Consider the following 13705-nt stretch of genomic DNA (forward strand, 5'->3'; position numbering starts at 1 on the left):
AGTATACTCCCAAGGGGATTGAGTTCCTCCTATTTCTATATCACTGTTGGAATCTCAAACAGAGGACTCCAACTGTGCCATGAAAATGTTTGTCTGTCTTGTCTCCACTGGCCCCTAACCAGTCAAGTCACCAGGGTTTACTCACCAAGCATCCAATATCTCTGTTTTACTGAAATGATGGATTTTCAATGTGCAAAACATAAGGCTGCATGACATCATTTCAAGGGGCCTTTAAATACATTATTTTGTCAAATGAAGTTTGAAAAGGAAGAAAAAACTGTTTCATAACTGTGGTAATTCACTTTGGAAAATTCTCCTCATAGGACATCTGCTTCTATCACAGCTGGCTCAAACATGCATGACCCATGGTTATTTCTCTGAAAAATACCTCAACACAGGGCACCATTCAACAGTATGCCATGCTCTCAATTGAGACTTATCGTCAATTAAGGCATGGGAGTCCGTTTGCAATGTACTGTAGTGTCAAGTACTGGTTTTCAGTTCATAGTTTTAACAGTTCCTAGAAAGCACTAGTATTGTATATGCTGGTTCAAGTAGTCTATGTGTTCCTCGTAAAACAAACCACTACATATTACACATTATAAACTGGGAGGTTTGAGCCCTGAATGCTGATTGGCTGATAGCCATGGTATATCAGACCGTATACCACAGGTATAACAAAACATGTATTTTTACTGCTCTAGTTATGTTGGTAAACAGTTTATAATGGCAATAAGGCACCTCAGGGGTTTGTGCGTCATGCATAAGAACAGCCCTTAGCCGTGGTATACTGGCCATATAGATCCAAGAGGCATCTAAACATATATATATATTTTTTTGAACTGCATTGTTGGTTAGTGGCTCGTAAGTAAGCAATTCACTGTAAGGTATCTGTTATATTCGGCGCATGTGACTAATAACATGTGATTTGATATATCACACCCCCTTGTGCCTTATTGCTTAATTCCAATACCAATGAGCTTGTTACCTATACACCTTTACACACAATGTGTTCAGATATGCCCAGTATGGCAGTATCTATCTTCACTTGAAGCCAAGCAATAGGAGCATCTGTAAGATGACCAACTGCATATGTACAGAAACTAGGGCCAGGACGATACCACTATACCACTATCGCAAACTGTTTGGTCCTTTTAAAAACCTGCTATATGTAAAATAGCATGTGCTATAACTTGGAAAATAAATGAAAGTGACTCTGGATTACAACATAATGATGTTTGTTTCCAGCATTAGGGCTGTTTTCCAAAATAAGTTAAATCCGCTTCGTGTTTTGATTCAACCTCCCTAAGAGAGGGGGTGACCTCTTTATTGTTAAAACGAGAGGCTGCCTGGATCTTTAACTTAAAGACCCTTGCTCCCTTCGGTCTCAACGTTGACTTTGATCTGAAGCCCTTCTTGTGATTATTGTGACTTTGCCATTGTAATTGTTTGTAAGCTTGTGTAGTCTAAAATGAATCTATGGTCGTATGCTATCCATTTGTTGTTTGTATGCTGTTCTTTGTATGCCATTTTAATATTTGAGAATTAACCAATGATATTAGGCCACTCTTGGCCATGATTACAGACACCTGTGTGTCGAGTCATCCCGCAGTGTTTGTGACTATACCCTGATGAAGACAGCTTGGCTGTCGAAACGTTGGTAATTCAATTTTTGCATCTGAGCTCCTAGAGTGTACGGCTCTCTTTTATTTTCAAATTGATTCAGTTATATACCTTGGGGTTCTTCTAGAAAGAAGGGGACCTCTTTCTTCTCGTCGTTATCTTCGATGTGGTCGAAGGTGATCTGAGGAATGGACATCTTCCTCGCTCCAAGGATGGTCATGGAGCCATTGTCACGAACCATCTTCAGTTTCCTCTTGGTACGCTTGTTCAACACAGACAGACACAAGAATGCATCACCAGGGCTTTCCTGAACACAAACTCAGCATTGGTTAAACTCAGGGCCAGGAGTTTTCCTAGTCAGGTTAATGTTCTCCTGTTTAGAGGAAAGTCTTTGTCCTCAGGCCTGGAGGGAAGCCAAAGTAATTCCGCTACCCAACAGTGGTAAAGCGGCCTTTACTGGTTCTAACAGCAGACCTATAAGCTTGCTGCCAGCTCTTAGCAAACTGTTGGAAAAAATTGTGTTTGACCAAATACAATGCTATTGTTAAATGCGGAAGACAGATTTCAGTTGTACAACTGACTAGGTATCCCCCTTTCCTTTAATAAACTGGTCCTGAACAGCATTGTATTTGTACAAATCATTCATTTTGTTCTATACCTGGTAATGAATGGTGTGGCTGTTGAACAAATTGAGGAGACTAAATTACTTTCCATTACCTTAGACTGTAAACTGTCATGGTCAAAACATATAGATTCAATGGTTGTAAAGATGGGGAGAGTTCTGGCCATAATAAAGAGATGCTCTGCTTTTTTGACACCACACTCCAAAAAGCAAGTTCTGCAGACTCTAGTTTTGTCTAATCTTGATTATTGTCCAGTCGTGTGGTCCAGTGCTGCAAGGAAAGACCTAGTAAAGCTGCAGCTGACCCAGAACAGAGCGGGACGTTCTGCTCCCCATTGTAATCAGAGGGCTGATATAAATACTATACAGTGCCTTGCGAAAGTATTCGGCCCCCTTGAACTTTGCGACCTTTTGCCACATTTCAGGCTTCAAACATAAAGATATAAAACTGTATTTTTTTGTGAAGAATCAACAACAAGTGGGACACAATCATGAAGTGGAACAACATTTATTGGCTATTTCAAACTTTTTTAACAAATCAAAAACTGAAAAATTATTCAGCCCCCTTAAGTTAATACTTTGTAGCGCCACCTTTTGCTGCGATTACAGCTGTAAGTCGCTTGGGGTATGTCTCTATCAGTTTTGCACATCGAGAGACTGAAATTTTCTCCCATTCCTCCTTGCAAAACAGCTCGAGCTCAGTGAGGTTGGATGGAGAGCATTTGTGAACAGCAGTTTTCAGTTCTTTCCACAGATTCTCGATTGGATTCAGGTCTGGACTTTGACTTGGCCATTCTAACACCTGGATATGTTTATTTTTGAACCATTCCATTGTAGATTTTGCTTTATGTTTTGGATCATTGTCTTGTTGGAAGACAAATCTCCGTCCCAGTCTCAGGTCTTTTGCAGACTCCATCAGGTTTTCTTCCAGAATGGTCCTGTATTTGGCTCCATCCATCTTCCCATCAATTTTAACCATCTTCCCTGTCCCTGCTGAAGAAAAGCAGGCCCAAACCATGATGCTGCCACCACCATGTTTGACAGTGGGGATGGTGTGTTCAGCTGTGTTGCTTTTACGCCAAACATAACGTTTGCATTGTTGCCAAAAAGTTCAATTTTGGTTTCATCTGACCAGAGCACCTTCTTCCACATGTTTGGTGTGTCTCCCAGGTGGCTTGTGGCAAACTTTAAACGACACTTTTTATGGATATCTTTAAGAAATGTCTTTCTTCTTGCCACTCTTCCATAAAGGCCAGATTTGTGCAATATACGACTGATTGTTGTCCAATGGACAGAGTCTCCCACCTCAGCTGTAGATCTCTGCAGTTCATCCAGAGTGATCATGGGCCTCTTGGCTGCATCTCTGATCAGTCTTCTCCTTGCATGAGCTGAAAGTTTAGAGGGACGGCCAGGTCTTGGTAGATTTGCAGTGGTCTGATACTCCTTCCATTTCAATATTATCGCTTGCACAGTGCTCCTTGGGATGTTTAAAGCTTGGGAAATCTTTTTGTATCCAAATCCGGCTTTAAACTTCTTCACAACAGTATCTCGGACCTGCCTGGTGTGTTCCTTGTTCTTCATGATGCTCTCTGCGCTTTTAACGGACCTCTGAGACTATCACAGTGCAGGTGCATTTATACGGAGACTTGATTACACACAGGTGGATTGTATTTATCATCATTAGTCATTTAGGTCAACATTGGATCATTCAGAGATCCTCACTGAACTTCTGGAGAGAGTTTGCTGCACTGAAAGTAGAGGGGCTGAATAATTTTGCACGCCCAATTTTTCAGTTTTTGATTTGTTGAAAAAGTTAGAAATATCCAATAAATGTCGTTCCACTTCATGATTGTGTCCCACTTGTTGTTGATTCTTCACAAAAAAATACAGTTTTATATCTTTATGTTTGAAGCCTGAAATGTGGCAAAAGGTCGCAAAGTTCAAGGGGGCCGAATACTTTCGCAAGGCACTGTACATGCTAGTCTCTCTTGGCTAAGAGTTGAGGAGAGACTGATCACTTAATAATAATGTCTTGAAAATCCCTAATTGTTTACATAGTCAACTTACACACAGCTCTGACACACACACTTATCCCACCAGACATGCCACCAAGGGTCTTTTCACAGTCCCCAAATCCAGAATAAATTCAAGAAAGTGTACAGTATTATATAGGGCCCTTATTGCATGGAACTTTCCTTCCATCTCATATTATTGCTCAAATAAACAGCAAACCTTGTTTAAAAAACAGATTGACCTAGATAGTTAGTGTGGATGCATTGGTATGTAGGCTGTGTGCTTTAATTTTTTTTATGTAGTTCTGTCCTGCTGTTCTTGTTTATTGATGTTCTGTATTATGTTTAATGTTTTGTGTGGACCCCAGGAAGTGTAGCTGCTGCTTTTGCAACAGCTAATGGGGATCCTAATAAAATACCAAATACCAAGTCACATGTGGCCATTCCCTCCCTACCTTCATATGTTAGACAAGTTGTTGTGGTTGTGTTTTTATGGTTTAGCACTATCACTTGTCATTCATTCCTGATTTGCTATTTTCTAACATGGCTTATACTACCCAGTAAACTTTGATTCCTAACCATTCAGAACACAGAAACCTCAGTATCTGTTTTGTAAGCAATGATTTGTGCACCTTTAAACCTTCAAATAATACACTGTGTTAGTCATATCTTCTTGTACTATAGCATGGTGATTAAGGCCATGTCTTCAAATCTGTGCTGGTTTAACTGAGGTCAATGCTCTTTGAGTCTCTGAATTCCTCGGGGCCTTCATTGTGCTCCACTCCATCACCTAGAGGCAGCACGTCACTAACTGACTGCTTTATAGAAACACAATGATTTTTACTCAATGACACACACAGTGTCCTGGCATTGACACTGGCCCATAGTCCTGTCCAAATACCAGAATGGGTCTGAATCCTGAATGACTCATTAGGAGCAGAGGGGAGAGAGAGGAGAGAGAGAGAAAGAGAGAAAGAGGAGGGAGAGAGAGAGGGAGAGAGAGAGAGAGAGAGGAGGGAGAGAGAGAGGCGGGAGGGAGGGAGGGAGGGAGAGAGAGAGAGAGAGAGAGAGGAGGGAGAGAGAGAGGAGGGAGAGAGAGAGGAGGGAGAGAGAGAGGGAGAGAGAGAGAGAAAGAGGAGGGAGAGAGAGAGAGAGAGAGAGAGAGAGAGAGAGAGAGAGAGAGGGGAGAAGTCACATGCTGAAACAGAAAGTGACAGAAGCAGCCTTCACTCTCCCCAATGTGTGGGTTCAATGCCAAACAATTTTTGTTGTTGTTGCTGTTCTACCAACACAAAGGTTTCCTCCCATGAGAAAGGCGTCAATGACATCATCTCAACTGACTGTGTCTTTGTGTGGGGGAGACAAAGGCCCGGAATCATCCTGGGGGGCTCAAACACGAGACGTATGTGGCAGGGTCTACAGTCAATCACGGATTACAAAAAGAAAACCAGTCATGTCGCGGACATCAACGTCTTGCTCCCAGACAAATTAAACATCTTCTTTGCTCGCTTTGAGGACAATACAGTGTCACTGACACGGCCCGCTACCAAAGCCTGTGGCCTCTCCTTCTCCGTGACCAACTTGAGTAAAACATTTAAACGTGTTAACCCTCGCAAGGCTGCCGGCCCAGATGGCATCCCTAGCCGCATCCTCAGAGTAGGCGCAGACAAGCTGGCTGGCGTGTTTACAGACCTATTCAATCAATCCATATCCCAGTCTCCCTATCCCAGTCCCCACATGCTTCAAGAAGGCCACATTGTTCCTGTTCCCAAGAAAGCTAAGGTATCTGAACTAAATGACTATCGCCCCGTTGCACTCACTTCTGTCATCATGAGTCTAGTCAAGGAGTATATCACCTCCACCCTACCTGATACCCTAGACCCACTCCAATTTGCCTACAGCCCCAATTGGTCCACTGACGATGCAATCGCCATCACACTGCACACTGTCCTATCCTACCTGGACAAAAGGAATACCTATGTAAGAATGCTGTTCGTTGACTGCAGCTCAGCATTTAATACCATAGTATCCTCCAAACTCGTCATTAAGCTCGAGACCCTGGGTCTCAACCCCACCCTGTGCAACTGGGTCCTGGACTTTCTGATACACCGCCCCGAGGTGGTGAAGGTAGGAAACAACATCTCCACCCCGCTGATCCTCAACACTGGGACCCCACAAGGGTGCGTTCTCAGCCCTCTCCTGTATTCCCTGTTCACCCATGACTGCATGGCCATGCTCACTTCCAACACAATCATCAAGTTTGCACACGACAATACAGTGGTAGACTTGATTACCAACATCAACAACGAGATGGCCTACAGGGAGGAGGTGAGGGCCCTCGGAGTGTGGTGTCAGGAAAATAACCTCTCACTCAACGTCAACAAAACAAAGGAGATGATCGTGGAGCACCCCCCCCTATGCACATCGAAGGGACAGTAGTGGAGAAAGTGGAAAGGTTTAAGTTCCTCGGCGTACACATCACGGAGAAGGAGAAGTCACGGACAAACTGAAATGGTCCACCCACACAGACAGCATGGTGAAGAAGGTGCAACAGCGCCTCTTCAACCCCAGGAGGCTTAAGAAATTTGGCTTGTCACCTAAAACATTCACAAACTTTTACAGATGCACAATCGAGAGCATCCTGTCGGGCTGTATCACCGCCTGGTACGGCAACTGCACTGCCCTCAACCGCAAGGCTCTCCAGAGGGTGGTGCGGTCTGCACAACGCATCACCGGGGGCAAACTACCCCGCTATCATCCAGAAGGCGAGGTCAGTAATGGTGCATCAAAGCTGGGACTGAGAGACTGAAAAACAGATTCTATCTCAAGGCCATCAGACTGTTAAACAGCCATCACTAACATAGAGAGGCTGCTGTCAACATACAGACTCAAATCTCTGGCCACTTTAATAAATGGACTTAATAAAGGTATCACTAGTCACCTTAAATAATGGCACTTTAATAATGTTTACATATCCTACATTACTCATCTCATATGTATATGCTGTTCTGTACCATCTGCAGTACTGCACCTTGCCTATGCCTATCATTAGTCACTTTAAATAACGCCACTTTAATCATGTTTACATATCCTACATTACTCATCTCATATGTATATACTGTACTCTATACCATCTACTGCATCTTGCCTACGCCGCACGGCCATCGCTCATCCAGATATTTATATGTACATATTCGTATTCATCCCTTACATTTGTGTGTATAAGGTAGTTGTTGTGAATTTGTTAGATTACTTATTACATATTACTGCATTGTCGGAACTAGAAGCACAAGCATTTCACTACACTCGTCTGTCTGTCTGTAGGATGGAAGGCTCATATCACCAGCAAACAGCTTTTTCCTGAGGGCAGCTCTCTTTCTGACATCTCCTCTGGGAATTGAGACAGGATACAAGCTCTCCAAGAGACAGGTTAACAGATATGTTAGCTGTTGATTGACAAAGCAGCTATAGTGCATCATTAGAATGCCTCTCTGAACAGGGATAAAGGTGTATAAAGTGTGTATAGACCTGCAGTATTATGTTTGTTATAACTGAAGAAGTGAGGTAGTGTTTACCTTGTTTCTGAGGTTTGGGTTGTTGTTTTCAGAGTTCATGGGGGGAATGTAGTCTCCGGTGAGGACATACATCTTCCAGGTGGCGGGACAGCCTTCTCGTTTCTCTGCTGCATAGCAGCGCCACAGCGTCTGAAAAAGAGGATGGACAAACTGAACCAGTGTGATAAGTGTCCTAGCATATTTACCCACGGTAAACACAGATGGTGAGCTGATCACCTGGACATTATCTCAGCTCTGGGTAGAAGCTGCCCTCAGGCACAGATCTAGGATCAGACCTGTCCTAACCTTAACCATTAGGTGGACAACAGCTAAACTGACCTTGGATCAGTGTTTAAGGGCAACAATGTGTTCTGACAGAGAAGTAGATTCCCTCTGAAGTAGATTCCTGGTTTAACAACATTCATATGCCCATTCACATATAGCCATTCACATATAAACATTCATATATAAACATTCACATGTAGCCATTCACATGTAGCCATTCAAATCAAATCAAATCAAATCAAATGTTATTTGTCACATACACATGGTTAGCAGATGTTAATGCGAGTGTAGCGAAATGCTTGTGCTTCTAGTTCCGACAATGCAGTAATAACAAGTAATCTAACTAACAATTCCAAAACTACTGTCTTGTACACAGTGTAAGGGGATAAAGAATATGTACATAAGGATATATGAATGAGTGATGGTACAGAGCAGCATAGGCAAGATACAGTAGATGGTATCGAGTACAGTATGTACAAATGAGATGAGTATGTAAACAAAGTGGCATAGTTTAAAGTGGCTAGTGATACATGTATTACATAAGGATACAGTCGATGATATAGAGTACAGTATATACGTATGCATATGAGATGAATAATGTAGGGTAAGTAACATTATATAAGGTAGCATTGTTTAAAGTGGCTAGTGATATATTTACATCATTTCCCATCAATTCCCATCAATTCCCATTATTAAAGTGGCTGGAGTTGAGTCAGTGTCAGTGTGTTGGCAGCAGCCACCTAGTGAATATCGCATATAGCAATTCACATGTAGCCATACGCATATAGCCAATCACATGTAGCCATTCACATATAAACATTCACATGTAGCCATTCGCATATAAACATTCACATGTAGCCATTCGCATATAGCCATTCGCATATAGCCATTCACATGTAGCCATTCACATATAAACATTCACATGTAGCCATTCACATATACACATTCCCATATAGCAATTCACATATAGCCATTCGCATATAGCCATTCACATATAGCCATTCACATGTAGCCATTCACATATAAACATTCACATGTAGCCATTCGCATATAGCCATTCACATGTAGCCATTCACATATAGCCATTCACATATAGCCGTTAATATATAGCCATTCACATATAAACATTCACATGTAGCCATTCACATATAAACATTCACATATAGCCATTCACATGTAGCCATTCACATATAAACATTCACATGTAGCCATTCGCATATAGCCATTCACATGTAGCCATTCACATATAGCCATTCACATATAGCCATTAATATATAGCCATTCACATATAAACATTCACATGTAGCCATTCACATATAAACATTCACATGTATCCATTCGCATATAGCCATTCACATGTAGCCATTCACATATAGCCATTCACATATAGCCGTTAATATATAGCCATTCACATATAAACATTCACATGTAGCCATTCACATATAAACATTCACATATAGCCATTCACATGTAGCCATTCACATATAAACATTCACATGTAGCCATTCGCATATAGCCATTCACATGTAGCCATTCACATATAGCCATTCACATATAGCCATTAATATATAGCCATTCACATATAAACATTCACATGTAGCCATTCACATATAAACATTCACATGTAGCCATTCACATATAAACATTCACATGTAGCCATTCGCATATAGCCATTCACATGTAGCCATTCACATATAAACATTCACATGTAGCCCTTCACATATAAACATTCCCATATAGCCATTCGCATATAAACATTCGCATGTAGCCATTCACATGTAGCAGTTCACATGTAGCCATTCGCATGTAGCCATTCGCATGTAGCCATTCACATATAAACATTCACATATAGCCATTCACATGTAGCCATTCACATATAAACATTCACATGTAGCCATTCGCATATAGCCATTCACATGTAGCCATTCACATATAAACATTCACATATAGCCATTCACATGTAGCCATTCACATATAAACATTCACATGTAGCCATTCACATATAAACATTCACATATAGCCATTCACATGTAGCCATTCACATATAAACATTCACATGTAGCCATTCACATATAAACATTCACATATAGCCATTCACATATAGCCATTCACATGTAGCCATTCACATGTAGCCATTCACATATAAACATTCACATGTAGCCATTCGCATATAGCCATTCACATGTAGCCATTCACATATAAACATTCACATATAGCCATTCACATATAGCCATTCACATATAAACATTCACATGTAGCCATTCACATATAAACATTCACATATAGCCATTCACATATAGCCATTCGCATATAGCCATTCGCATGTAGCCATTCGCATATAGCCATTCACATATAGCCATTCACATATAGCCATTGACATGTAGCCATTCACATATAAACTTCCACATTTAGCCATTCGCATATAGCCATTCACATATAGCCATTCACATATAAACATTCACATGTAGCCATTCAAATGTAGCCATTCGCATATAGCCATTCACATATAAACATTCACATATAAACATTCACATGTAGCCATTCACATATAAACATTCACATGTAGCCATTCACATATAAACATTCACATGTAGCCATTCACATATAAACATTCACATGTAGCCATTCACATATAAACATTCACATATAAACATTCACATATAAACATTCACATTTAGCCATTCCCATATAGCCATTCACATATAAACATTCACATGTAGCCATTCACATGTAGCCATTCGCATATAGCCATTTACATATAAACATTCACATGTAGCCATTCACATGTAGCCATTCGCATATAGCCATTCACATATAAACATTCACATATAGCCATTCACATATAAACATTCACATGTAGCCATTCACATATAAACATTCACATATAAACATTCACATTTAACCATTCACATAACCAGTCATATAACCATTCACATATAACCATTCACATACAGTATAACCATTTACATATAACCATTCACATACAGTAAAACCATTCATATAACCATTCACATACAGTATAACCATTCATATAACCATTCATATAACCATTCACATATAACCATTCAAATACAGTATAACCATTCATATAACCATTCATATAACCATTCATATAACCAGTCATATAACCATTCACATACGGTATAACCATTCATATAACCATTCACATACATCATAACCATTCATATAACCATTCACATATAACCATTCACATACAGTATAACCATTCATATAACCATTCATATAACCATTCATATAACCATTCACATATAACCATTCATATAACCATTCACATATAACCATTCACATACAGTATAACCATTCATATAACCATTCATATAACCATTCATATAACCATTCATATAACCATTCACATATAACCATTCACATATAACCATTCACATACATTATAACCATTCATATAGCCATTCATATAACCATTCATATAGCCATTCATATAACCATTCATATAACCATTCACATACAGTATAACCAGTCACATACAGTATAACCAGTCATATAAACATTCACATACGGTATAACCATTCATATAACCATTCACATACATCCTAACCATTCATATAACCATTCCCATACAGTATAACCATTCACATATAACCATTCACATACAGTATAACCATTCATATAACCATTCACATACAGTATAACCATTCATATAGCCCTTCATATTACCATTCATATAACCATTCACATACAGCATAACCATTCATATAACCATTCATATAACCATTCATATAACCATTCATATAACCATTCACATACAGTATAACCATTCATATAACAATTCACATACAGTATAACCATTCATATAACCATTCATTTAACCATTCATATAACCATTCATATAACCATTCACATACAGTATAACCATTCACATACAGTATAACCATTCATATAACCATTCACATACAGTATAACCATTCATATAACCATTCACATACAGTATAACCATTCATATAACCATTCACATACAGTATAACCATTCATATAACCATTCACATACAGTATAACCATTCATATAGCCATTCCATGTTTAGCTCTGTACCGTCATCCTCATCATCATGTAGATTCAGTGACTCTATGTTTCTTAAATGTCAGCACAATAAGGAGTCTCTTTGTAAATGTAGCTGTGGGCTTCTTTGTATGTTCAGAGTCAATGTGATTCTTGTGATGGCCAGCTCCTGGTGAATAAACTGGCTGCTATTTGCCTGTCTTCTCTGCCTGGGAGAGAACAGGACAGGACAGCTCACCTTTTCCAGGACATGTGCAGACTACAAACACTGCTACTCATCTATTTGTACTAGACTGCTTTTTGAAGCTTACATTGGCAAGATTTGAAGGGAACAAATGTGTTATTTAAAGAATTCAGGAAATGTAGTGGTCCTGGACATGTTAAATTGAACCTCTCTGACATCCTGGCCTGGAGTTGTTACATGAGTAGAGCACTGAATCAAAGATGGCGTCCGTCAGACCAGACCAGACCTGGTCCTAGAGAGGTTCAGCGGCCTACAGTAGGTCCCATGTGTCATCACTGTGCTTAAGCACTTTCTACACACTCATTCCTATACATATTCTCTCCTATACACAGCTGTTGAGATCCCAGACAGGACAGAGTGATTGTTTGACTGCTGTCTGTCTGTCTGTCTGTCTGTCTGTCTGTCTGTCTGTCTGTCTGTCTGTCTGTCTGTCTGTCTGTCTGTCTGTCTGCCTGTCTGTCTGTCTGTCTGTCTGTCTGTCTGTCTGTCTGTCTGTCTGTCTGACTGACTGACTGACTGACTGACTGACTGACTGACAGTACCTGGATTAGTGAGGCTGCAGCCGGGATCTGTCTGTTGAAATGTTTCTGTCTCTGTTTCTGCTGCACCTTCAGAGCAAAGCCCGAGCCCAGTATACCCTGGAGAAGGGGAGAGGGAGAGAGAGAAAGAGAGAGAGCTGCATCATGACACTGAAACCACAGGACGACCTGGAGCTGCACACTGATGCTTCCCCTCAGAGGACTAACTGGGTTACTCACCAGACAACACAGTAATGATGGAAGGCAATATTGTGTATTATGAATTATGTACACATTATGCTATTTAGTTTATTGTGGAAGAAGAGGAGGAAGATGAGGGGTAATTACTGCAGGCAGAGCGAAGAAGGAGATGGCGAAGATGCTGAAGCAGGAGGCAATGCACTTCCCTATCCACGTCTGAGGAATCTTGTCCCCGTAGCCAATGGTGGTCACCGTCACCTGGGGGCAGTGAGGACGGGATAGGTTAGGGAAAACAAGGCAATGTTTCCACACACTGATGTTATTTTATTTACACAATCATTTCCCATTATATATATATTTTCACCATTATTACATTTACATATGTACTAAATAAGTAAAAAATTGTTTGTTAAAGGCTTCTAATAATGAGCTACTTGGTCGTAAAGAGGTCATTGAGCACAGTTTGGCGATAACAACAAGGAGCAGACCATGAGGAGAAAGTTCATCACACGTATTGGCCTGCCTCCAAAACTGTCACCACTCAGCAGTTGAAATTCACTCAATAGGAATACGATTCTGACTGGGACTAATCCTCGGTGAGGAGAGGATTCTG

The 13705-nt window shown here is 40.5% G+C and overlaps 1 protein-coding gene across 1 annotated transcript in view; it reads right to left on the minus strand.

The window, feature by feature from the left end:
* The window catches only part of LOC139407504 (potassium voltage-gated channel subfamily KQT member 1-like), a 340305-nt gene that overhangs the window by 292923 nt on the left and 33677 nt on the right, over positions 1-13705 (minus strand). The window contains exons 7-10 of the mRNA XM_071151296.1: positions 13240-13350; positions 12916-13011; positions 7833-7961; positions 1735-1930 (exon numbers count right to left, since the gene is read on the minus strand). Of these exons, the coding sequence (XP_071007397.1) occupies positions 1735-1930; positions 7833-7961; positions 12916-13011; positions 13240-13350 (532 nt within the window). The remainder of the gene's footprint in view (positions 1-1734; positions 1931-7832; positions 7962-12915; positions 13012-13239; positions 13351-13705) is intronic.

Source organism: Oncorhynchus clarkii, chromosome 4 (assembly GCF_045791955.1).
Source record: "Oncorhynchus clarkii lewisi isolate Uvic-CL-2024 chromosome 4, UVic_Ocla_1.0, whole genome shotgun sequence".
Classification (NCBI taxonomy): domain Eukaryota; kingdom Metazoa; phylum Chordata; class Actinopteri; order Salmoniformes; family Salmonidae; genus Oncorhynchus; species Oncorhynchus clarkii.